The 22,308-nt window shown below is 47.4% G+C and overlaps 1 protein-coding gene across 3 annotated transcripts; it reads left to right on the top strand.

Annotated features, from left to right (window-relative positions):
* The first annotated feature begins 1,180 nt into the window (after window positions 1-1,180).
* LOC310744457 (aquaporin-7-like) lies at window positions 1,181-21,075 on the top strand. 3 transcript variants are annotated; one of them, XM_083575887.1, is made up of 7 exons: window positions 1,181-1,292; window positions 4,738-4,858; window positions 8,268-8,394; window positions 17,044-17,181; window positions 17,439-17,557; window positions 18,402-18,619; window positions 20,780-21,075. In XM_083575887.1, the coding sequence occupies exons 2-7, from the start codon at window positions 4,769-4,771 to the stop codon at window positions 20,943-20,945; spliced, it is 858 nt and encodes a 285-aa protein (XP_083432013.1). In that variant the 5' UTR covers window positions 1,181-1,292; window positions 4,738-4,768; the 3' UTR covers window positions 20,946-21,075. The 3 variants fall into 3 exon arrangements, with proteins under 3 accessions (XP_083432013.1, XP_083432015.1, XP_083432014.1); XM_083575889.1 differs by lacking the exon at window positions 17,044-17,181; XM_083575888.1 differs by lacking the exon at window positions 1,181-1,292 and having other exon boundaries at window positions 4,526-4,858.
* The last annotated feature ends 1,233 nt before the right edge of the window (window positions 21,076-22,308 follow it).

Here is a 22,308-nt window from a genome sequence, read left to right as displayed (position 1 = left end):
TTGTCTCAATTATATTTTTAGGGTTTATCATTGCAGTGGTGAACTAGATACTGCAGTTTTTGGTTGTGGTGACCTGCTATTAATGATAATTAGTTAAAGTTGTTTCTATATGTAACAACAGCAGCTAAGATTCTGTATGCGCAGAAATGGAAGGAAAAAGAAGTTCCAAAGAATGGATAAGTAAGATAATGGACTATGCAGAACTGGCAAAATTATCAGAAAAATTAAGAGAATCTAATGATGAGTGTTTTGTGGAAGAATAGGCTTTTTCACATTATAGTATGCTGAACTCGTGAGCAGGATTTGAGCTATGAGCAGCAGAAGTAATTAGATTATAATATTGTGATTATGATTTGACAGCTAGAAGGGGTACAGCAGGAGAAAAACATCATCTCCATGGAAAACAGGGTGGGAAGTTGACAAAAATTAAGAGAAAAGACAACATTGTGTTTTGGCTATACAGTGGATGCTCAGGTTGTGAACGTGATCTGTGCGGGATGCACGTTTGCAACCTGCAGCGTTTGCAACCCACAGCTGCGCGGGTCGCGATTTGGCGATTCGGCACTTCTGCGCATGCGCAAAGCATGATTTAGCGCTTCTGTGCATGCGCGACCGCCAAAACCCGGAAGTAACCCGTTCCGGTACTTCCGAGTTTCGGCGGTCCGTAACCTGAAAAAACGCAACCTGAAGCGTCTGTAACCCGAGGTATGACTGTATATGTTTCAAATATTGAAACAATAAAATAAAATTTAAAAAATAGTTATAACCGCTCAAGCTTCTGAGTAGGTAACCTCAATGGCTTGTAAAAAGAACCCAGCTTTGGCAGAGGCCACTGTGACTTCAGCGCCAGCCCGTAATAGACCTTATGACAGATGGAACCTGGGCTCTGTTCCGGCACCTCGGACGTCGAAGAGGTCAGCTCAAGCCCTGCTGTTTCAGAGGACTGGCAACTGGACGGTGTCTCTTCTCCCTAGTAAACTTTGAAGCACGAGAAGTCATTTTCTCCCCCCCCCCCAGGTGAACGTAACCAGAAAAGCTGGCCAGAGTGATTTGTTGGAGGGAGGAATTGCATTGCAGGTGGGGCTGGAGTAGATGGCCTTTGGGTCCCTTCCAGCCCCACGGGAGTCAAAGCGGTGCTGGGACTCGGGGAGGAGGAAGCTGAGAGGGAAGGAGCAAGGAAGAGACATCTGGGTTGACCTGGTGCGACAGCATCATGATAAAGAGGAATGGATTTAGACGGGGGAGATTCAAATCCATCTCTGGCCAAAATGCTCACCTTGTGTGTCACCTGGGTAAGTTACTCATTCTCTGCCCAACCTCCCTCCTAGGGAGAAGAGCTCAGGGTAGCTCAGATGATGCCTCGGCCGACGGAAGGATGTAGGGAGGGCTGGCAGGGACAGATAGGAGTTGTTATCTGTGGGGTAGCGTCAGAGGAAAGTTCTTCTCCTTCGCTCAAAGAATCAGGGAATTGTGAGTTGGAAGGGACCTTGAGGGTCATCTAGTCCAACCCCGGCAATGCAGGAATCTCAGCTAAAGCATCCATGACAAATGGCCATCCTGTCATGGTTCAGTTCATGGGCAATCGAAGTCCCGGCTGGGGACGTCAGGACCGGGGGCAAGATGGCAGGGTGGGAGCAGGAACATGAGTCCAGAAGCCAAGAGTCCGAGGGTCAGAAAGCAAGGAGTCACAAAGTCAGGGATCCAAGGAGCAAGAAGTAAGGAGTCACAAAGTCAGGGGTCCAGGGAGCAAGGAGTCAAAACACAGCAAGGCAGGGAACGTGTTGCTGTGGCAAAGAGCTGAAGGGAAATGCTGACCTTATATCCCTTCCCAGCTCTTGCCACCAGGTGCTGTGAGTTACCAATTGGCCTCACCTGTGAGGCCACACCTTGCGTCTTCAGCACAAACTTAGGAAGGCCCCAGTCTTGGTCACAGGGCCTGGCTCCTGCATGCACACTAAACATGGTCTTTCCAAAAGCTGTGAGATTAGATAAAGGGAAACCCAGGGATGCCCTTATCATGTATGTGCGTATTTCTGGGTCTGGACTTTTGCTCCCTACTGCCATTGGCTAGCATTGTTACTTTGCTCTGTGCATAGTAAACATTTTTTTTTTCAGCCAGAAAGCAGCATGCAGCTTTTGAAGTGTTTATGTCCATCGTAAATCAGTGATAAAACTTTGAGCAGGGTGGGTGCGGAGGGAATTAAGATGGATACTATTTAATAAGGAGCAAGAACAATCCAGAACTCCAGAATTAGCAATGCGAATACTATGCAAAGAAGGAACAAATCTTCCGAAAATGAATTCCCATGATAAGACAAGGTGGTCTTCATCAGGTCATCCAGCGCTTCAGAGAAAGTGCTTGCTGTTTGCTATCCCGCTGCCCCCTAGTGGACTTCTGTAAATTTTCATGCTATGTTTTTAACCTGGATTTGCTGGCTGCAGAAGTGTTAGAACTTTATTCCGTATAAAGCACAGACAAGTTCCTTCAAATATACACATTCACTAGACACAGAAATGGGGAGGAATTCACATTTAAAGGAGAACCTGCCCCATCCACAGTCTTGGAAACAAAATACAAAGCAGAGTACATCTGTCCTTCAAAATTCGCACTTCTTAGAAATGGCAATTTTCCAACCAATTAATGCCTACAAAAATGCACTGGCCAGGGTGAAGTGTGCACAGAAATGCATATATTAGTGGAACTAACATAGACAAATTTGTTGTTTAGGGAAAGATGCTTTGCAAAAGTGTGTATATTAGGAGAAATCCACACTACAATGCTGATGAATTTTCACGAGGACTTGAAAACACCATGTATCAGAAACTGATGTATTCTAATTACACAAATAGAGATTCTAGCTAAACAATAGGAAGGATTTTCTGACAGTAAAAGATGTTTCACCGTAGAACGAACCCCCTCCGAAGGCGGTGGACTCTCCTTGGTTGGAGGTTTATAAACAGAGGCTGGATGGCTATTTGTCAGGGAATCTTCAGCTGCAATTCCTGAATTGCAGGGGGTGGACTAGATGATGCTCAGGGACCCCACCATGCCACCTGAAGCCCTGGAGAGCAGCAGCCAGTCAGTGTAGAGGTGGTGCGGCATAGTGGTGAGAGCAGTGTTTCTCAACCCTGGGTCCAGACAACAGCTGGGGACCCAGGTTTAAGACACACTGGATTAGAATGTCGGTCTGGGGCCTGGGAGGCTGGGGCTCAAATTCCCTTTGGGCCATGAAGCTCACAGGTGGGGGGTCACGGTGCTCTTCAACTGCTTAGTTTAGTTCCTTTTTAAATTTTCTTTGGGTGTCCTGGGTCTCATTTTGGATCCTATGCATGCGGGCTTCCCTTAAGGCGGGTCTGTTTTTCTTCCAAGTGCAGCTGATGTCGTCAGGCAGAGATGATAAATTGCTTCTGTGGTTCACAAGGGAACGACGATACATAGCTCAGTCGGCAGTGTCTGAGACTCTTTTTTTAAAAAAATAACTTTTTATTCAAAATTAAAACAAAACATATTATCCAGAAACATATCATCCTTATTCCCCCCCCCCAATTTTTCCTCCGACCCCTCCCTCCCACCACAGAACCCACCCACCCCCACCCCCTGACTTTCCTCAGTTCCAGTCTTTGGTTTCTCTGAGACTGCTGTTTTCTGCATGTTACAAAGTTGTATAAATCCTCAAACTATTTAGCTGATTATTATCAGTAAAAAGTTTGTGAATGTTTATTCAAAACCTGCCAAGGAGTCCAGTTCGCTTTGTTGCGTCTTCAGATACTTTGTAAAGGGTTCCCATTCATGCTTAAAGTCACAGATATCCTTGTCCTGTAGCTTGTATGTCAGTTTTGCCAGTTCTGCACAGTCCATCAATTTTTCTTGCCATGATTCTTTAGTTGGGGTTTCTTCAGTCTTCCATCCTTGTGCTATTAAAACTCTCGCAGCCGTTGTCGCATACATGAAGACGTTTTTCTGCTTTTTTGGCAGATCTTTCCCTACAATCCCTAATAAAAATGCTCCAGGTTTTTTAACAAATGTTAAATGGAACATTTTCTTCAATTCGTTGTATATTATTTCACAAAATTTTTTAATTACCTTACAATCCCACCACATATGATAAAATGTCCCCTCCTTTTCCTTACACTTCCAACATATATTTGAACTAGTTTTGTACATTTTCCCTAACTGCACTGTTTTGTGTACCATCTGTACATCATCTTCATGTGATTCTCCTTCAATAGGGAACAATCTGTAAATTTAAAGTCAGTTTTCCATAATTTTTCCCAATCTTCCATCATAATGTTGTGACCTACATCTTGTGCCCATTTAATCATAACTGATTTTACCGCTTCATCTTTCGTCTCCCATTCTAATAGTATGCTGTATGCAGCCTTCAGTAGTTTCACTTTCCCTTCAATCACTTCCGTTTGAAACCTAGGTCTTGTATAACTAAATCCTTTCTTGCAGCAGAGCCCGAGACTCTTAATCTCAGGCCCGTGGGTTTGAGCCCCACGTCCAGCAAAACTTTTCTGCACTGGATGACCCACATGGTTCCTTCCAATGCTACAGTTTTATGCAAGAAGGGAGGAAGGAAGGAAGGAAGGGCAGAGAGAGCAGATTGCAGATCAGGCTGCTGCTTAATTGCCTTGTTACCCTTTAACCAGGCATCAGTCAGGGCTGGGGAGGAGAGGACAGTGACTCGCTTCAGAGTGTGCCACCAGGAGTTATGACATCTGCCTTCCCAACAGGGACTGAATCTCCTGCCTGTCGGAGACCAAGATGCTGAAGAAAGTCATCGGCTGGCTGACGATCCGAAATGAAACCATCCGGCAGGGACTGGCAGAGGCTCTGTCCACCTTCATCTTGATGGTGAGCAGGACAGGGGTGGAGGGTGCAGGGGTCATTCGAGGAGGGGGTAGCAAAGGTTAGGGCATGCACACCCCTCTTTCTTGTTTCTGAAAAAGTGATGTGTGTGGAATGGGAAGGAGACAGGAAGGGGAACCAGTCTGCATCAGAAGCAGACTTCATCAAGTTTGCAAAACATTTGCGGAACCAAAACAGGCATCCCTCAAAATGCGCACATACCTAAATTCTGAGATACGATTCTCCAGTCTGTCAGTGTGTGTGCAAAAATGCATCTGTTAGGTCTGATCCTGCCTCGGGGCTCTTCTGAACACTGCAGTGTTGTGTGTGCCAACTATATATTTAAAGCACATTCAAAGAACGTTCCCCTCCGCTCAAAGAATTCTGGATACAGTGGTACCTTGGGTTAAGAACTTAATTCGTTCTGGAGGTCCGTTCTTAACCTGAAACTGTTCTTAACCTGAGGTACCACTTTAGCTCATGGGGCCTCCCGCTGCAACTGCCACGGCGCCACCGCGCAATTTCTGTTCTCATCCTGAAGCAAAGTTCTTAACCTGAGGTACTATTTCTGAGTTAGCGGAGTCTGTAACCTGAAGCATCTGTAACCCGAGGTACCGCTGTACTGTAGTTTGTTAAAGGTTGCTGGTCACTTTGAGAGGGGCAAACTACAGGGCCCAGAATTCTTTGAGGGAAAGGATAGGCTTCAAAGGTGCTTTAAAGGCATACAGAGTCGGCAACGGTCATCTCCACCCCTTGTTCTGGACACGAAGGATCAATGTCTCCCACACACAGGCTGTGACCCGCCGACCTGAGCACTGCTCATAAACCATGTTTAGTGATCCACCTGAAGATCAGCAAACCTTTCATATGCTAAACAGTATATTTGTAATAGCAAACAACAACCCGACTCAAAGATGATATTATGGGAGAAAACGGGGGAGGACATTTTGTACTGAACTTCAGTTTGCATTAGGTATCTGGTTGTATTAATTGGCTATGGATGGAAACCCATTGTTTCGTGATTTGGAGGAAGCATCTGATAAAAGCACCATTACGCCCAACTTAATGAGGAACATTTCTTCAAGAACAGCTCATGCAATGCTATTTTTATTTTTTTAAGCATCTAACTGGCTAAAAATATCCTATTATTATTCCAAGGGCTGTTGTTTTTTTTAAAAGATATTTATTGGAGTTTTACAAAAACATAAATTTAAATTTAAAAGATCATATAAAAAGAAAGAAATGCAATAAAAGAAACATAGAAAAATACATAAAATAAGAGAAAGAAGAATAAAAACAAATCCATTTTTGTAACCCTAACTCATTATCTTATTTCCTTGGCCTCCTCACACCTCCCCTTTTTGTATCCCCATTTAAATAATCAAATCAGCAAATCCTTACCCCCTTTCGTTTATCTTAACTCTATATCTTAACATATTATAACTCTATATTTTCATCCATTTTCAGTTCAATTTGCATACTCTTGTTAACTTTGTTGCTAATGCCACTTATTTTCAATCCAACATCATTTTTAACATTCATTAATTTTACAGTGTTTCTGAAGATAGTCTTTCAATTTCTTCCAGTCTTCTTCCACCAACTCTTCTCCCAGGTCTCGGATTCTGCCAGTCATTTCCGCTAATTCCATATAGTCCATCACCTTCATTTGCCACTCTTCCAGGGTGGGTAAATCTTGTGTCATTCCAAGGGCTGTTTAATCCATTATCATCACTATTAAATTCAGTATTAGACACTTTGGGATTAGGCAGGGATAGTGACATTAGAATCTGGAAGGAAAATAATATGCTTTTGACATGGGAGACCAGGATTCACATCCTCACTCAGCCACGAAGCTCATTGGATGACGTCGGGCCAGTCTCCCAGCCTTACGGGAGTGTTGTGGGGATGAAGAGGAGAACCATGTACACGCCCTTGAGCTCCTTGGAAGAAAGGGTGGTCTGTAAATGTCATACATTGATGTCAGCCTTGACAGCTCAGTGGGTTAGAGCTCTTCTTTGGTGATCCCTCATAGCCGAGTAATAATAATAATACAGTGGTACTTCGGGTTACATACGCTTCAGGTTACATACACTTCAGGTTACAGACTCCGCTAACCCAGAAATAATACCTCGGGTTAAGAACTTTGCTTCAGGATGAGAACAGAAATCGTGCTCCGGCGGCGCAGCGGCAGCAGGAGGCCCCATTAGCTAAAGTGGTGCTTCAGGTTAAGAACAGTTTCAGGTTAAGAACGGAACAAATTAAGTACTTAACCCGAGGTACCACTGTAATAATAAAATTTTATTTATATCCCGCCCTCCCCAGTAAAATAATACAACGTTCTAAAATCATTTCATTATAAAATCAGTGCAAATCAAATTAAAGGCAACCATTGGGCTAGAGTTCTGTGAGGATTGCCAAAGGAGGGGGTCAGGCTGTGCCCTGGCCAAAGACCTGGTGGAACAGCTCTATCTTGCAGGCCCGGTAAGTAAGATTGTCTTCCATGAACACGGTTTTAACAGTGAGTCCATAAGTGACTGTGGAGGCCAGTTCTGGATCCACACGTCCTTCCACAGTGGGGACATTGGTTTCCGGGCGGGAGTTGATCATGGTGTGGATTTGCCAAGCGTGCCTTCCTCTTAGCACATTTCTCCCTTTCGTCTTGAGTTTGAGTGTCTTCAAAGCTCCATGACACCTTTGGTAAAGGCTGTTCTCCAACTGGAGCGCAGGCCAGTGTTTCCCAGTTATCAGTGCTTATACTACATTTTTAAAGATTTGCTTTGAGAGTGTCTTTAAACCTCTTCTGTTGACCACCAGTATTTCACTTTGCTTTCTTACATTGTGAATAGAGTAGTTGCTTTGGAAGACAATAATCAGGCATCAGTACAACTTGACCAGTCAAATGAAGCTGAAAATAATAATAATAATAATTTATTATTTATACCCCGCCCATCTGGCTGGGTTTCCCCAGCCCCTCTGGGTGGCTTCCAACTGAATATTAAAAACAATACAGCATCAGACATTAAAAACTTCCCTAAAGAGGGCTGCCTTCAGTTGTCTTTTAAAAGTAAAATAGTTGTTTATTGCCTTGACATCTGCTGGGAGGGCATTCCACAGGGCAGGCGCCACCACTGAGAATGCCCTCTGCCTGGTTCCCTGTAACCTTACTTCTCGCAGTGAGGGAACCGCCAGAAGGCCCTCGGCGCTGGACCTCAGTGTCCGGGCAGAACGATGGGGTGGAGACGCTCCTTCAGGTATACAGACCCGAGGCCATTTAGGGCTTTAAAGGTCAGCACCAACACTTTGAATTGTGCTCGCTTCAACACCAGTGATCTTTGTACGGGTGATGTTGGCCTGCTACCATGATGATGGATACCTTGACACATACGGGTCTCTCTTCTTCCCCCTTCCCCCACAGGTTATTGGACAGGGCTCTGTTGCCCAGGTGGTAATAGGAAAGAATAGCTTTGGGGACTTTCTGAGCATCAATCTGGGATTTGGATTCGGTGTCATGTTGGGAATTCACGTAGCTGGTGGAATCTCAGGTGAGTCTGGTAGATAATGTGCCTGGAAGATCTCCCTTTTAATATCAACTGTGCAGTTTCAATCCATTTAGATCTGGACATAAATTGCTTTAATCCCCCCCTTGCTGGTTTCTAAAAGGTTGATTTCTATATTATCTTAGTGCTTCTCTTTCTTTCCTTTTGCTGTTCCAGAGAGGTTCTGTGTTTCATAACATTTTCTGCCAGGATGGTTTTACTGCAGGCTTCCCCAACCTGGTGCCCTCCAGAGGTTTTAGACTACAAAACCTAGCCCAGGAGAAAGCAGATAGAGAAAAGTTTTTTGGGTTTTTTGTTTTTTATTCAAAATTATAACAAGACATATTATCCAAAAACATATTATACTTGTTCCCCCCCCCATTTTTCCTCCCTCCCCCCTCCCACACAAAACCCCACCCCCGACTTCCCTCAGTTCCAGTCTTTGGTTTCTCTGAGACAGCTGTTTTCTGCATGTTACAAAGTTGTATAGATCCTCAAACTATTTAGCTGATTATTATCAATAAAAAGTTTGTGAATGTTTATTCAAAAGCTGCCAAGGAGTCCAGTTCGCTTTGTTGCGTCTTCAGATACTTTGTAAAGGGTTCCCATTCATCCTTAAAGTCACAGTTATCCTTGTCCCATAGCTTTTATGTCAGTTTTACCAGTTCTGCATAGTCCATCAATTTTTCTTGCCATGATTCTTTAGTTGGGGTTTCTTCAGTCTTCCATCCTTGTGCTACCAGAACTCTCGCGGCCATTGTTGCATACATGAAGATGTTTTTCAACTTTTTTGGCAGGTCTTTCTCTACAATCCCCAACAAAAATGCCTCAGGTTTTTAAACAAATGTTAAATGGAACATTTTCTTCAATTCGTTGTATATCATTTCCCAAAAAATTTTAATTACCTTACAATCCCACCACATATGATAAAATGTCCCCTCCTTTTCCTTACACTTCCAACATATATTTGAACTAGTTCTGTACATTTTCTCTAACTGCACTGGTGTTGTGTACCATCTGTACATCATCTTCATGTAATTCTCCTTCAATAGGGAACAATCTGTAAATTTTAAGTCAGTTTTCCATAATTTTTCCCAATCTCCCATCATAACGTTGTGTCAGGGAACTGTCATCTGAGACGAAGGAGGTGAAAGGGCTCATGGAGGGTGAGAGAGACCACTCAGCGGAGGAGGGGACCAGCAGGGGGAGAAGTGGAGTTACAAGGGAAAGTGAGTCGGAGGGAGAGCTCAGAGATACTTCAAGCGGGAACAGTGGAGAGGTTTCAGGACCTCCCGTAGGCACACCCACTCCTCGACGGAAACTGTCACGCCGAGAGTCCAGAAGACGCGTTTCCGTCAAGGAGCTTTTATGCTGGAAGAAGTTCCGTAAACGCCCACTGTCCGATTCAACGAGCGATTGATGGAGCCATGCTTAAGGAGCTCCATCACAGACAGAGGTTTGGGAACTTAGCCAAACTCTGAGGGATCAGGATTTTACGCACAAGCAGCTCACCATCCCATCACAGCAATCGGACAGTCCCTGAAAGCAGCTTGTGCAGAGAGGCATCATGAGCAACCCAGCTGGAGCCGGAGGAGCAGCAGGAGCTGGAGAAGGTCCAACTCTGGAAGAAAGGTACAGAGTTTTGGAACTCCAGCTAGCAATGCAAACGGCGAGGCTAGAAGAAAGGAGGGCGCAGGATGCAGAAAAGGCAAAAGGCGCTACACTAGCAAGAAAGATGCCAGGAATGGTGCAGAAGTTTGGGGGGGACCCCAGGAACTACCAAGCCTTTAGGACAGAGATGCAGTATGCTCTTGAACTGCAGTTTAACGACTTTCCCGATGAGGCATCGCGAGTGGCGTTTGTGATTGGCCATCTCGAAGGGGGGGCGAGAGACTGGGTCCGGCCCCTGATGGCAGGGAATAGTGACATGCTGAAGGACGCGAGGAAGTTTTTTCGCGCCATGGATTTGATGTTTTCCAGCGAGATTGAACAGGGACTGGTGCGCAGACAATTGATGGCTTGCAAACAGGGGAGCCGATCGGTTCGTGAGTACTGGACTGAGTTTACAATGTTGATACATAAATTGGGGTGGGACCTATCGGCGGAACCCATTCAAATGCTCTTTGAAGAGGGGCTTTCTTCGGCGGTGAAAGACGAACTTTCCCGGGCGCCCAGGGCGGAGTCTATGGACCAGCTGACCAAATCAGCGCTGACCATTGGAGCGCGCCAGGAGGCAAGAGCCTTGGAGAAGCGGGAGGGGAAAGGAGAGCGTTGGAGGGATTTCCGCATCCCAGAGATTCCAGAACCCAGTTTCCCGCCTGGAGAGCCGATGGAAGTTGGAACAGCGCGCGCGCGCGCAGTTTCAAATCCCAGTGAAGGGAGGAAGAAGGAGGGAAAGAGCGCCAAGAAATGTTACCTCTGCCAGCAGCCAGGTCACTTTGCCAGAGTCTGCCCACAAAGAAAGGAATGGCAAGGGATGGCGGGAGCTGTTGGGGGGAAGGAGGAGGAAGTCCAGGAGCCAGTAAAAGCCAACGCCTGTCTGCCGCTGTCAGGGCACTGCAGACAGGCCAAGGAGCAGTAAAAGTGCCCACTCCGGAACCTCCAAGACCAGCTCTAGTAATAGAGGTGCTGCTAGAGCTGGCAAACGGATACCCACTAAAGACCAAGGCGCTGTTGGACTCAGGCAGCTCCTGTAATTTTATGAGCAAGGAGTTTGCAGCTGAACACCAGATACAGACACTCCCTTTAAGCAACCCCCTGCAGGTCACCACGATCGATGGGAGGGAGCTGTTGGGGGGAGAAGTTAGCCTACAGACCGTCCCAATGGTTATGAGGGTGGCAAGGCACACTGAAAGGATAGCGTTCAATGTAGCCACCCTGGGAGGGGCGCCAGTCATTTTGGGAATGAGCTGGCTAGCGTTGCATGACCCGCTAGTGGGCTGGCATCAGAGAGTGGTCTCCTTTGGGTCAGCACATTGCCTGGAACACTGCAAAGAGGGAAAGGTGCCAGAAAGGGGCAAAAGCCTCCCTAGCAGGGATGGAAGTGGCGGACAAAGGGAAGGTGCCCAAACAATACGCTGACCTGAGCAAGGTCTTCAGCGAAAGGGAAGCAGATAAACTACCACCGCATAGAGACTTTGACTGCCAAATTAACCTGGTCCCTGGGGCCCAGCTCCCCGTGGGCAAGCTGTACGCCATGTCAGACAGGGAAATGCAGGAGTTGAGGGAGTTTATTGACAAAAACCTGAAGAGAGGTTTCATCAGAGAGTCCAGAGCGGTGGGGGGCAGCCCAGTGTTTTTTGTGGACAAAAAAAACACGGATAAACCGAGATTGATCGTGGACTACCGGCGGCTAAATGCCGTGTCAGAACCAGTGACTTTCCCCATGCCCAGGATTGATGACATTTTGACCAGGGTGAGGAAGGGAAAGATATTCACGAAACTGGACCTGAGGGAGCGTACAACCTGATACGAATAAAGAAGGGGGATGAATGGAAGACAACGATGTTCACCCCCCTAGGGGCTTTCGAATATCTCGTTATGCCCTTTGGATTACAAGCAGGCTCCGCCTGTTTTCAATCGCTCATGAACCATGTACTGGGACCTTTGCTCTACAAGAATTGCGTGGCCTTTCTCGATGACGTGCTGATATATTCAGAGAATGAGGAGCAGCATGTAAAGGATGTCAGGGAAGTGCTGAGCCAGCTGCAAGCAAACCAGTTGTGGGTGAAATTGGAGAAGTGTCAGTTCCACGCCAAGGAGGTGGAATTCCTGGGGTACCGCCTATCAGACAAGGGATTAGCCATGGATCCAGGCAAGGTACAGGCGGTGCTGGAATGGAAGACACCGAAAACGAAAAAAGATGTGCAAAGGTTCTTAGGGTTTGGGAACTTTTACCGTAAATTCATCAAGAACTTTGCTCACTTAACGGCTCCCATCACGGACTGTCTGAGCAGCAAGAAGAAATTCGTTTGGACGGCGGAGGCGGAGCACGCTTTTGAGGAATTGAAAAAGGCATTCGCTTCGGAAGAACAGCTCCTGCATGTGGATTTACAAAAACCCATGAGAGTGGAAACTGATGCCTCAGACCGCGCGGTGGGGGCGGTGCTGCTTCAGCCAGGGAGCAATAAGTCGGAATGGAGACCGTGTGCCTTCTTTTCGCGTAAGCTGAACAAATCCGAGAGGAACTACACGGTATATGACCGAGAACTACTCGCCATTCACGAAGCGTTCCGGAGATGGAGACACTTACTAATTGGTGCACAGCATAAGGTACAAGTATGTACGGACCACAAGAATTTGGAGTATTGGAGAACGGCACGAGTGCTCAACCAACGACAAGTGAGATGGGCCCAGGAGTTCTCCAAATTCCATTTTGAAATCTGCTATGTGCCAGGTCCAGAAAACATCAGAGCGGACGCTCTCTCTCGCAAACCTGAATATTTGGAGGGGGAGGGAGCGCCAGAAGAGAGACATATTATCCCAGAGGACCACTGGGTGTGTGGTGCGGCCTGGGTGGGGCAAAGAGAACTGGTAGAGGGAACGGTAAATGATGAGTACGCCCAGGATAAGCTCAGAGGTTTAAGGGGAGAGGGAGAAGACCCCGGAGGTTTTGAAGAAAGAAACAGGGCATTGTATTACAAAGGGGCGCTATATATACCCGAAGGGGAATTGAGGGGGAGAGTACTCAAACAGCTGCACGACAATCCCACAGCGGGGCATTTTGGGCAACACAAGACCATGTGGTTGGTGACCAGGGAGTTTTGGTGGCCCAAGGTGAGGGAGGATGTACGGGAGTATGTGAGAAGGTGTGACCAATGCCAGAGAGCCAAAGGAGAAAGGCGGGCACCAGCGGGGTATTTAGAACCGTTACCCACACCAGAACGACCGTGGGAGGCGGTGTCGATAGATTTTATGACTGATCTGCCCAAATCCCAGGGGAAAACCGCCATACTAGTCGTAGTAGACCAGTTAACTAAGATGGGTCACTTTGTAGCTTGCTCACATGCAGTCACGGCGGAAGAGACAGCAAAATTGTTTGTAGAACATATTTTTAGGCTGCATGGCGCCCCCTTGAGGCTGGTTTCCGACAGAGGGAAACAGTTCACGTCCAGATTCTGGAGGAAGCTTATGAGCTTGTTGCACGTAGAGGTCAACTTTTCGACTGCCAGGCACCCTGAGACCAATGGGCAGGCGGAGAGGGCAAACGGTATTCTTCAACAATACCTGAGGTGTTATGTCAATGACAGAGAAAACGATTGGGTCGAAAAGTTGGCACTAGCGGAATTTGCTTACAATAATGCAGAGAATGTGTCCACCGGGATGAGCCCCTTTTTGGCTAATTATGGGTGCCACCCCAGGGCGTTTCCAGGGGAAGGAGGAGAGAGATGGAGTGTTCCGGCCGCTGAACTTTTTGTAGAAGAAATGGAAGCGATCCATCGTCAACTCCAACACAACTTAGAAAGGGCCAAAGAAGAATATAAGAGGCAGGCAGACAAGAGCAGAAGGGAAGGTGAAACAATTAGGGTGGGGAGTCGGGTCTGGCTATCAACCCAAGGGTTGCCGTTCAAGGGTAGTTGCAAGAAATTGAGACCCAAAAGATTGGGACCATTTGAGGTCATCCAACAGGTCAACCCAGTGGCTTTCAGACTCCGGTTACCGAACCACATGAAACTGCACCCAGTATTCCACAGGTCATTACTGTCACCATACAGGGGGGAAGGTGAAGGGGTATCCACACGGGGGCCAGCCATAGAAGAAAGGGAAAGCCGCAACTATGTGGCGGAAATCATCGACTCCAGGTGGAAGGGTAATCAGGTGGAGTATTTGGTCGCGTGGGAAGGGGAACCGGAGTCGGAAAACACCTGGGTGAAGGCAGAGGAGGTCCATGACGAGGTCTTGATCGAAACGTTCCACCAAAGGTTCCCCAGGAAACCTCAACCAGTAGCGAGGTTCCGGAGGGAGTACTTTGGCACCACCGACGATGAGGAGGAACTGGAGGGATTCAGGGAATCGGAGTTGGAAGAGGGTACAGACTCCGAGGAGGAGGAGTACTTGGAAACCGGGAACAGCAAAAGGTGGAGGGAAGTGTTCGAAACTTCGGAAGATGAGGGAGGTTCCTTCAGGGGTTTTGCTCCCTCGCCTCCCGCAGAGGAGGGGAGGGAAGGGGGTGAAGGGGGCCCTAGAGGGGAGGTGGATGTCAGGGAACTGTCATCTGAGACGAAGGAGGTGAAAGGGATCATGGAGGGTGAGAGAGACCACTCAGCGGAGGAGGGGACCAGCAGGGGGAGAAGTGGAGTTACAAGGGAAAGTGAGTCGGAGGGAGAGCTCAGAGATACTTCAAGCGGGAACAGTGGAGAGGTTTCAGGACCTCCCGTAGGCACACCCACTCCTCGGCGGAAACTGTCACGCCGAGAGTCCAGAAGACGCGTTTCCGTCAAGGAGCTTTTATGCTGGAAGAAGTTCCGTAAACGCCCACTGTCCGATTCAACGAGCGATTGATGGAGCCATGCTTAAGGAGCTCCATCACAGACAGAGGTTTGGGAACTTAGCCAAACTCTGAGGGATCAGGATTTTACGCACAAGCAGCTCACCATCCCATCACACGTTGTGACCTACATCTTGTGCCCATTTAATCATAACTGATTTTACCTCTTCGAGAAAAGTTTTTATCCCTCTTTCATGGCACTAGAACTCATGGACATTCAAGGAAGCTTGTTTGGGACAGATGAAGGAAAGTGTGGAACTCTCTCCCGCAGGAGGCAGTGATGGCCACCAACATAGATGGCTCCAAGAGAGCATTAGACAAGTTCATGGAGGACAAGAGGGCAATCGATGGCTATGTTGCAGGAATGTATGTATAGGTTGGGGGGGGGTTGCCCCTCCAGCAAATATCATGCATGTGCAGCCCACTACCAAAACCAGCACAATCACTTTTGTGACTTTTGTGATTTGTCCCCACAAAACACTTCATCACAATTTCTTCCTATCTATTCAAAGGGCCTCTGCTGCACAATACCAAAGGTAAAAATTCCCTGATAAATGTGTCTCTGTACTGGCTCACAGGGAAAACTTCAGAAATTCATATAGACATGTGAGCTCAGCTACTCAGCAGCCCCTCTGCCTGAGTGATAATTCCTGGCATCCTGATACCTGAGTGCCAGACTGGTAGCCATTCCAGAAATAACATACCCAGATGAAGACAAAAGGGTCTGATTAACTTGGCTGGGAAATAGGGAAATGGAAATATCTTTTTTTGTTACACTTGATGGGTGTTTGGTGGAGGGCAAGGAGAACCATGGGGCAGGGTCCAGGATGCTCAGAATACTGCTACCAGACCTCCCCTTTCATGATGTAACCGTGATTTATGAGTGATGTAGTTTGGGGGAGGGTGACACGGGGATTAGCAGCTAATAAAAGTTTGGGGGCTCTTTTGTTTGGGGCTTCCATCTTGTTCCACCTTGTGGCAGGTGGGAGTCCTGTCGCGACAGTCTTCAATAAAGACCAAGCCTACTAGCTGTTGTTTTGCTCTGGTATTCCTGGCTGGTGTCCTTGTTTTTTGTCCAGGGGGGCCCTCAGATTTCTCCGTTAACAGCTACTAGTCATGATGGTTATGTGCTGCCTCCACAGCTGGAGGAAGCAATGCTTCTGGAAACCGCAAGGAGAGTGTGCCCTTGCACTCAGGTCCTCCTGATTTGGGGCTTCTCACAGGACACCTGATTGGTCACTGTGAAAGAGGGTGCTGGACTAGACAGGCAAGGGATCCAGTCATCCATCAGGGTTCTTCTTACATTCTTAGTCGTTTATACAGCTGTAGAATCAAAGCCCTGGAGGGCATGAGCACTGGTGCCAACTCTAGCGGGCCTTGGGTGTCAGGGCACTCACAGTTTTTTGGTGTGGGTGCTCAGCACCCACACGGTGGGACTCCAACACAACCTCCAAGGCCCTACAAAGTCTTGGAAGTGACTTCCAGTAGAAACCGGAAGTAGACGATGTCATGATGTCACGTTATGTCGTGGTTGCCATTGGGCACCCATAATCTGGGCACAAGCTTGAGGAAAGCTGTTTTCATCTTTGTGTTACATCCCTGTTTTATACTGATTTCTGTAAAGGATCCGGAGAACTTCCACATACCGGAGGTCTAGAAACGTACAGATTCAGCCTTGACGCAACATTGAGGCCATCGCTACACTCACAGAACCATAGTTCTCAGGATTAAGAAGCAGATCCCAACACCCACTCCATGATGCGTAGAACAACTTCCATAATCTGGTTACCACCTTGCTGGCTTTCCTTGCCTCCAGCAGCTGAGGGTGTGGAATGGAAGTGTGGAACTGGCTTGTTTTCCTTTTTTTCATTTTATTTTTCATTGAAAATTTTCAGCATACGATACCACAAAAAACAAACTAATCTAAATGAAAAGGAAAACAGCCAAAAAAGAGAAGGCTCTCCTTCCCATCACTTGGCATTTCCCTATGTTGTGTTTTTAGCAAACGCTCTCAGAATTGGTCTTTGATGTGTTTTTGTTTTTGCAAAGATAGCCCTTCTAAGAATTGGCACGGTGGAGGGGTGGCTTGCAAATGGTATTATTGCTACTACTATCACTATTATCATCATTTACTCTCACGTTCCTGCCATTTCTTTTGCCCCTGGAAGGTGCTCACATGAATGCAGCAATTACATTTGCAAACTGTGTCGTGGGGAATCTGCCATGGTACAAGCTTCCGGCGTATGTGATTGGCCAGTTCGTGGGATCCTTCTTGGCTTCTGCTACGACGTTTTCACTGTATTATGGTATGCTACTTCCCTTGACCCCCAACCCCTCACAAAGCCACTAGAATAGCTGGGGAGAAAGAAGAACTACCTGATTTTTTGGTTGTTTCAGTGACACACGAACACCCTTCTCTTTCATAAACATAAACACACACACACACACACACACACTGTGGGTCTGCGCAAGGGCAGAGTGGTTCGATCAAAAAGTCCACTTGCAGCCTCTCCAACTTGTGCTTTTGCTGTTGAACTGTGTGATCTGGTTGCTTCCCTTTCAGAGGCCTTGATTGATTATACCGGGGGGACCCTGACTGTTGCAGGACCCACTGGCACAGCAAACATCTTTGCCACCTATCCGTCTCCATACATGTCAACTTTGGGAGGATTTATAAATGAGGTTGGTGCACCAGGATTGACTTTATTTATTTACAGATAGGTAGCCGTGTTGGTCTGCCATAGTCAAAACAAAAAAAAAAAAAATTTTCCTTCCAGTAGCACCTTAAAGACCAACTAAGTTAGTTCTTGGTATGAGCTTTCGTGTGCATGCACACTTCTTCAGATATCTGAAGGTATCTGAAGAAGTGTGCATGCACACGAAAGCTCATACCAAGAACTTTATTTATTTAGTTCATTAAATTTATATACTTCTTGTTACATACTTAAAAAAACCAACCCCAAGTGGTTTGCTAAAAGAATAAAACAGTAAGATTATCAGGGAAAGCAGATAAAACACAACTACTTCATAGGGAGTCATTCTATGGCTTCTAGGTAATAGACACGGACAGCTTTGACCACACTGAAACGCTAAGATAATAATTGTCCTCATACGGGACTCTTCCTTAAGAGACAAATGTACCCAATCAGTCTTAAGAATGCAGGGGGTTAAGACAGAGTCGGCCCAGCCATGAGGCAAGGTGAGGTGATCGCCTCAAGTGGCAGAATCCACTGGGGCAGTGGATCCTGATGTCAATCTTTCTTCCTTCACCACTTCTTCCCTGGCAGGGAAGGGGGACGCCATTTTGGTGTCTGCCTCAGGTGGGTTAAGGGGTAAGCAAGCAAGGGAAAGCGGTTGTAATGACTGTTCCCCATTGGTCCCCACACTGGACTTTCCCCTACCTTGTTTTGGAGTGGCTCTTCTGCCTCTGGGCTGCCATCTTTTATTTCACCCTTCCTTCCTTCCTTCCTTCCTTCCTTCCTTCCTTCCTTCCTTCCTTCCTTCCTTCCTGGCCTCATCCCCGCAGTTCATCACTACAGCTGTGCTATTGATTGGAATCCTTGCCATCAATGACCTGAAGAATGCGGGTGCGCTTCCAGGCACCCATGCCTTGAGTGTTGGGCTGCTGGTTGCGGTCATCGGCATGTCCCTGGGGATGAACACCGGCTACGCCATTAACCCTTCCAGAGACTTGCCACCAAGGATCTTCACAGCCATTGCTGGATGGGGGCTGGAGGTCTTCAGGTGAGTTCCTTTTCTCTACCATAGAATCATAGGCGTGGGAAAGCGACCCTGAGCATCATCTAATCCATCCCCCTGCAATGTAGGAATCTTAACTAAAGCATCCAGGACAGGTGGCCAGCCAACCTCTGCTTGGAAACCTCCAAGAGAGTCCACCACCTTATGAGGGAGTTTGTTCTACTACTGAACAGCTCTTACTGTCAGAAAGTTCTTCCTAAGTTTTCATTGGAATCTCCTTTCTTGGAGCCACTGGTTCATGTCCTACGCTCCAGAGCAGGAGAAACCAAGATAGGTCCATCTTCCCTGTGACAGCCCTTTAGATATTTGAAGATGGCTATCATTTCAAAAGCACGTCAAAGTGCAAGTAGATAAATAGGTACCGCTCGGGCGGGAAGGTAAACGGTGTTTCCGTGCACTGCTCTGGTTTGCCAGAAGCGGCTTAGTCCTGCTGGCCACATGACCCGGAAGCTGTACGCCGGCTCCCTCGGCCACTAAGGCGAGATGAGCGCCGCAACCCCAGAGTCGGTCACGACTGGACCTAATGGTCAGGGATCCCTTTACCTTTACCTATCATATCACTTCCCAGTCTCCTTTCCCAGGTTAAACATACCCAGTTCCTTCAACCATTCCTCACAAGGCTTGGTTTCCAGACCCTTGATGATCTTGGTCTCCCTCTTCTGCACACATTCCAGCTTGTCAATGTCCTCCTTAAATTGTGCTGCCCAGAACTGGGCAAAGCACTTCAGGTGTTGTCTGACCAAGGCAGAATAGAGTGGTACTATTCCTGTGATCGGGACACTATACTTCTGTTGATGTAGCCTAGAACAGCATTAGCCTTCGTTGCTGCTGCATCACCATTGACTCATGTTAAGCTTGTGGTTTACTAAGAGCCCTAGATCTTGTTCACATGTGCTACTCACAAGGCAGGTGTCTCCTAGGTGAATATTGCAGATCCCCACCTTTTCTGCCTCCCTTATTTGCATGGATTGATTAAATTTGATTAATGAACCTTTTTTTCTTATTATTCCTGGTTTGCTCTGCCCGTTAGGTGCAGGGTGGGCAACAACCACTTATTTAAATATAGATTAATTGAAACAAATTGGTTGATAGCTCTTGTGGATGCGAAGGTAGGTCTGAACCTCCTCGCCCAACGTTAGGTGAAATTTGAGAAGCTAGGTCGTGCATTGAGCTATCACATTTGTTAAGGACTGGAGTAAAAGTGCTTTTGATGCGCACCCTACCTCCTCTCCAAGGAATTCAAGGTGGTGTACCTAGGACTTCCCCCTTTTAAAAGTACATAATGAGAGTATAAAAAAGCTGCGGGTGGAAAAAGGTCTCCTGAACTTGATGCAATGCTTGGAAGCACGTTGGGCCAATAAATTGAATCTGAATCCTGTTTTGTGTAATTGGGGATGCAGAGTGGGAGACTGCCAGATCTGGATGAGATTGCCCCACCCAAAGGAGCAGCTTGGGGATACAGCTGGATTCAACACTGTCAGCGGAGGCTCAGGTGGTCTTGATGGCAAGGGGCACTCTCCTGTCCCCCTAGCTCAGCTGGAACCCCTTTGGAACAGCTATGCCTTGGCCATTGCGCTCCATGCTCTGTTAACTTCCAGGCTGGATTGCTGCGACACGCTTTACTTGGGGCTGCCCTTGAAAACAGCTCAGCCATGTATGATGGGAGTTGCACTCCAACAACCTCTGGAGGGGCTACTCTTGTGTTAAAGGATGGCTGATTTGTGATGGATGTAACTGAGGGGCAGTACAGGCAACGGGTGGTCCAGTTCAGGGATGGGGAAGATACGGACAGAAACCATTTTGTGTGGGTCCGATAGATGCATGATCACGCCCACACGCACACTGCTCCCGACTTGGAAGTGGCCCCAAATTGGGGCAGGACAGGCTTATGAGTGCTCCACCGACACCCATGGGGGTCAGGAAGGAACCTCTGCTCAAAATGGTTGTCACCTGTAGTCACCATCCAGCAACAAGAGGGACACAGCTTGCCCATCCCTGGACCAGATTCTTTTGAATACTGCCACCAGGTCTACAGAGAACCATGTGGGCCCCAGTGGTGCTGTCAAAGAAGCAGCTGAGCTCAATTTCTGCTCTTGGCTTCTCCTAGGACCGAATAAAACCAGCTTTTCTCTCTCTTCCCCCCAGCGCATCAAATAATTGGTGGTGGGTCCCAGTGGTCGCACCGATGTTGGGAAGCCTCCTTGGAATTTTGATCTACAACATCTTCATTGACTTTCACAATCGCCCTCGGCTGGATGGGAGCAGGAAGCCAGACTGTGAGGGCGACGAGAGCGTCGAGCAGCGACTGTGAAATCTGGACTCCCGTCAACCAGAAGCTGAATTTGGGACTTGGGACAGATCCATAGCAGAAAGCTGTCTGCTGTGGCCACAGTGCCCAAGAGAGTGCAAGCAGATTTCAATCTATGTTCTTAGCTAACAAACAGGGGGCACTTTTTTAGGGGATAAATAAGGGAAGGCTGGAAGGTGTAAGTTCCTGCCTGCCCTGTGCTCTTCTCACTCAGCTGCTGCCAGTGAGCTGCATGTCAGCGCTCATGTAAGAGCCTTGCAAAAATCCCTTTAGGCGGGGATGCTCAAGGGGTGTGCTGTGAGACGCTGCCCTTGAAAAATACACCATCATTTCAGTACTTTCAGTTATTATAGACTGGTTGACCCAACTTTTTTCTTGTAGACAGAAGTAGCCTGAACCACCCTCCGCTGGTGCACTCAATTAGACAGGTGCAATTTGGAAAGATGCAGGAGAATTTCTAGACTTCGCTATGACGTACAATCAGGAGTAAGACGCCTGGTTGCATCTGCCTGTTCTCCGGCTTAAGGAGAAGCACCGCTGTAAGACACAGAAACACCCTCTTCCTGTTTAGCTCTTCAAACAAATTCAAATTCTTCAAAACCTGGGAGGTTACAAGCTCTCCTTCCTTAGAGGTTGGGTGGCCCTGTGTCATGGATGCTTTAGTTGAGATTCCTGCATTGTAGGGGGTTGGACTAGATGACCCTTGGCTCCCTTCCAACTCTACAATTCTGATTGTACGGAAATCTCATCCCAAGGCAGAGTTTGGTAACGCAGCACCTCCCAGGTGTTGCTGGATATGCCGTCTGCGCAAGTCTACATGGCCAAAGGTCAGGGGATTATGGGAGCTGCACCCACAGTCCTGACTGGTGACATGGCCACTAGATCCCCAGCAGAGATCCTTCCCAGACCCTTTTCCCTTTAACTAGAGATGTTCGCAAACGAACTAGGGCCACCTGCATGCAATGGCTGCCCCCTTCCCTTGACGGTTCCAGCGGCAAACATCGAACCGCCAAACTCTCTTATCCGCAATTGCTCAAATTGCAGATTGCGTTTCTTTCATCTGACGCCGCGTCAAGGATGATTGGGACACAATTCACGTGTGGTTTGGTTTATGACTTGAAAAGTGATCGGCTCTCAGCCTGGTGCACTTCTAGCTATTTTGGACTACAACTCCCATCAGTGCCATAGAAAGGTGGCTCAAAGGATGCTTCCCAGGGGAGGGTTGCTTTCCCCCCACCCTTTGTGCACTTTAGCTCCTCAATCTAGACAGGAAAGGGGATTCCCAGTAGGAATCCCCCATAGCCAGCCATTGCATTATGAACCCTAGACAGGGTTAGTATACCTGAAGGAGCGTCTCCACCCCCAT

Source organism: Podarcis filfolensis (genome assembly GCF_964270895.1).
Source record: "Podarcis filfolensis genome assembly, chromosome: 11".
Classification (NCBI taxonomy): Eukaryota; Metazoa; Chordata; class Lepidosauria; order Squamata; family Lacertidae; genus Podarcis; species Podarcis filfolensis.
The sequence above is the reverse complement of the archived record's forward strand: the minus strand, read 5'-3'. Positions and strand labels throughout refer to the sequence as shown.

Excerpts from the sequence above, each read along its gene's own strand:
- LOC310744457 (XM_083575887.1), top strand. The coding sequence starts at position 4,769 with ATGCTGAAGAAAGTCATCGGCTGGCTGACGATCCGAAATGAAACCATC. Across the intron at positions 17,182-17,438 it reads GACGTTTTCACTGTATTATG|AGGCCTTGATTGATTATACC; the intron begins GTATGCTACTTC and ends CTTCCCTTTCAG. Across the intron at positions 17,558-18,401 it reads TGGGAGGATTTATAAATGAG|TTCATCACTACAGCTGTGCT; the intron begins GTTGGTGCACCA and ends TCATCCCCGCAG.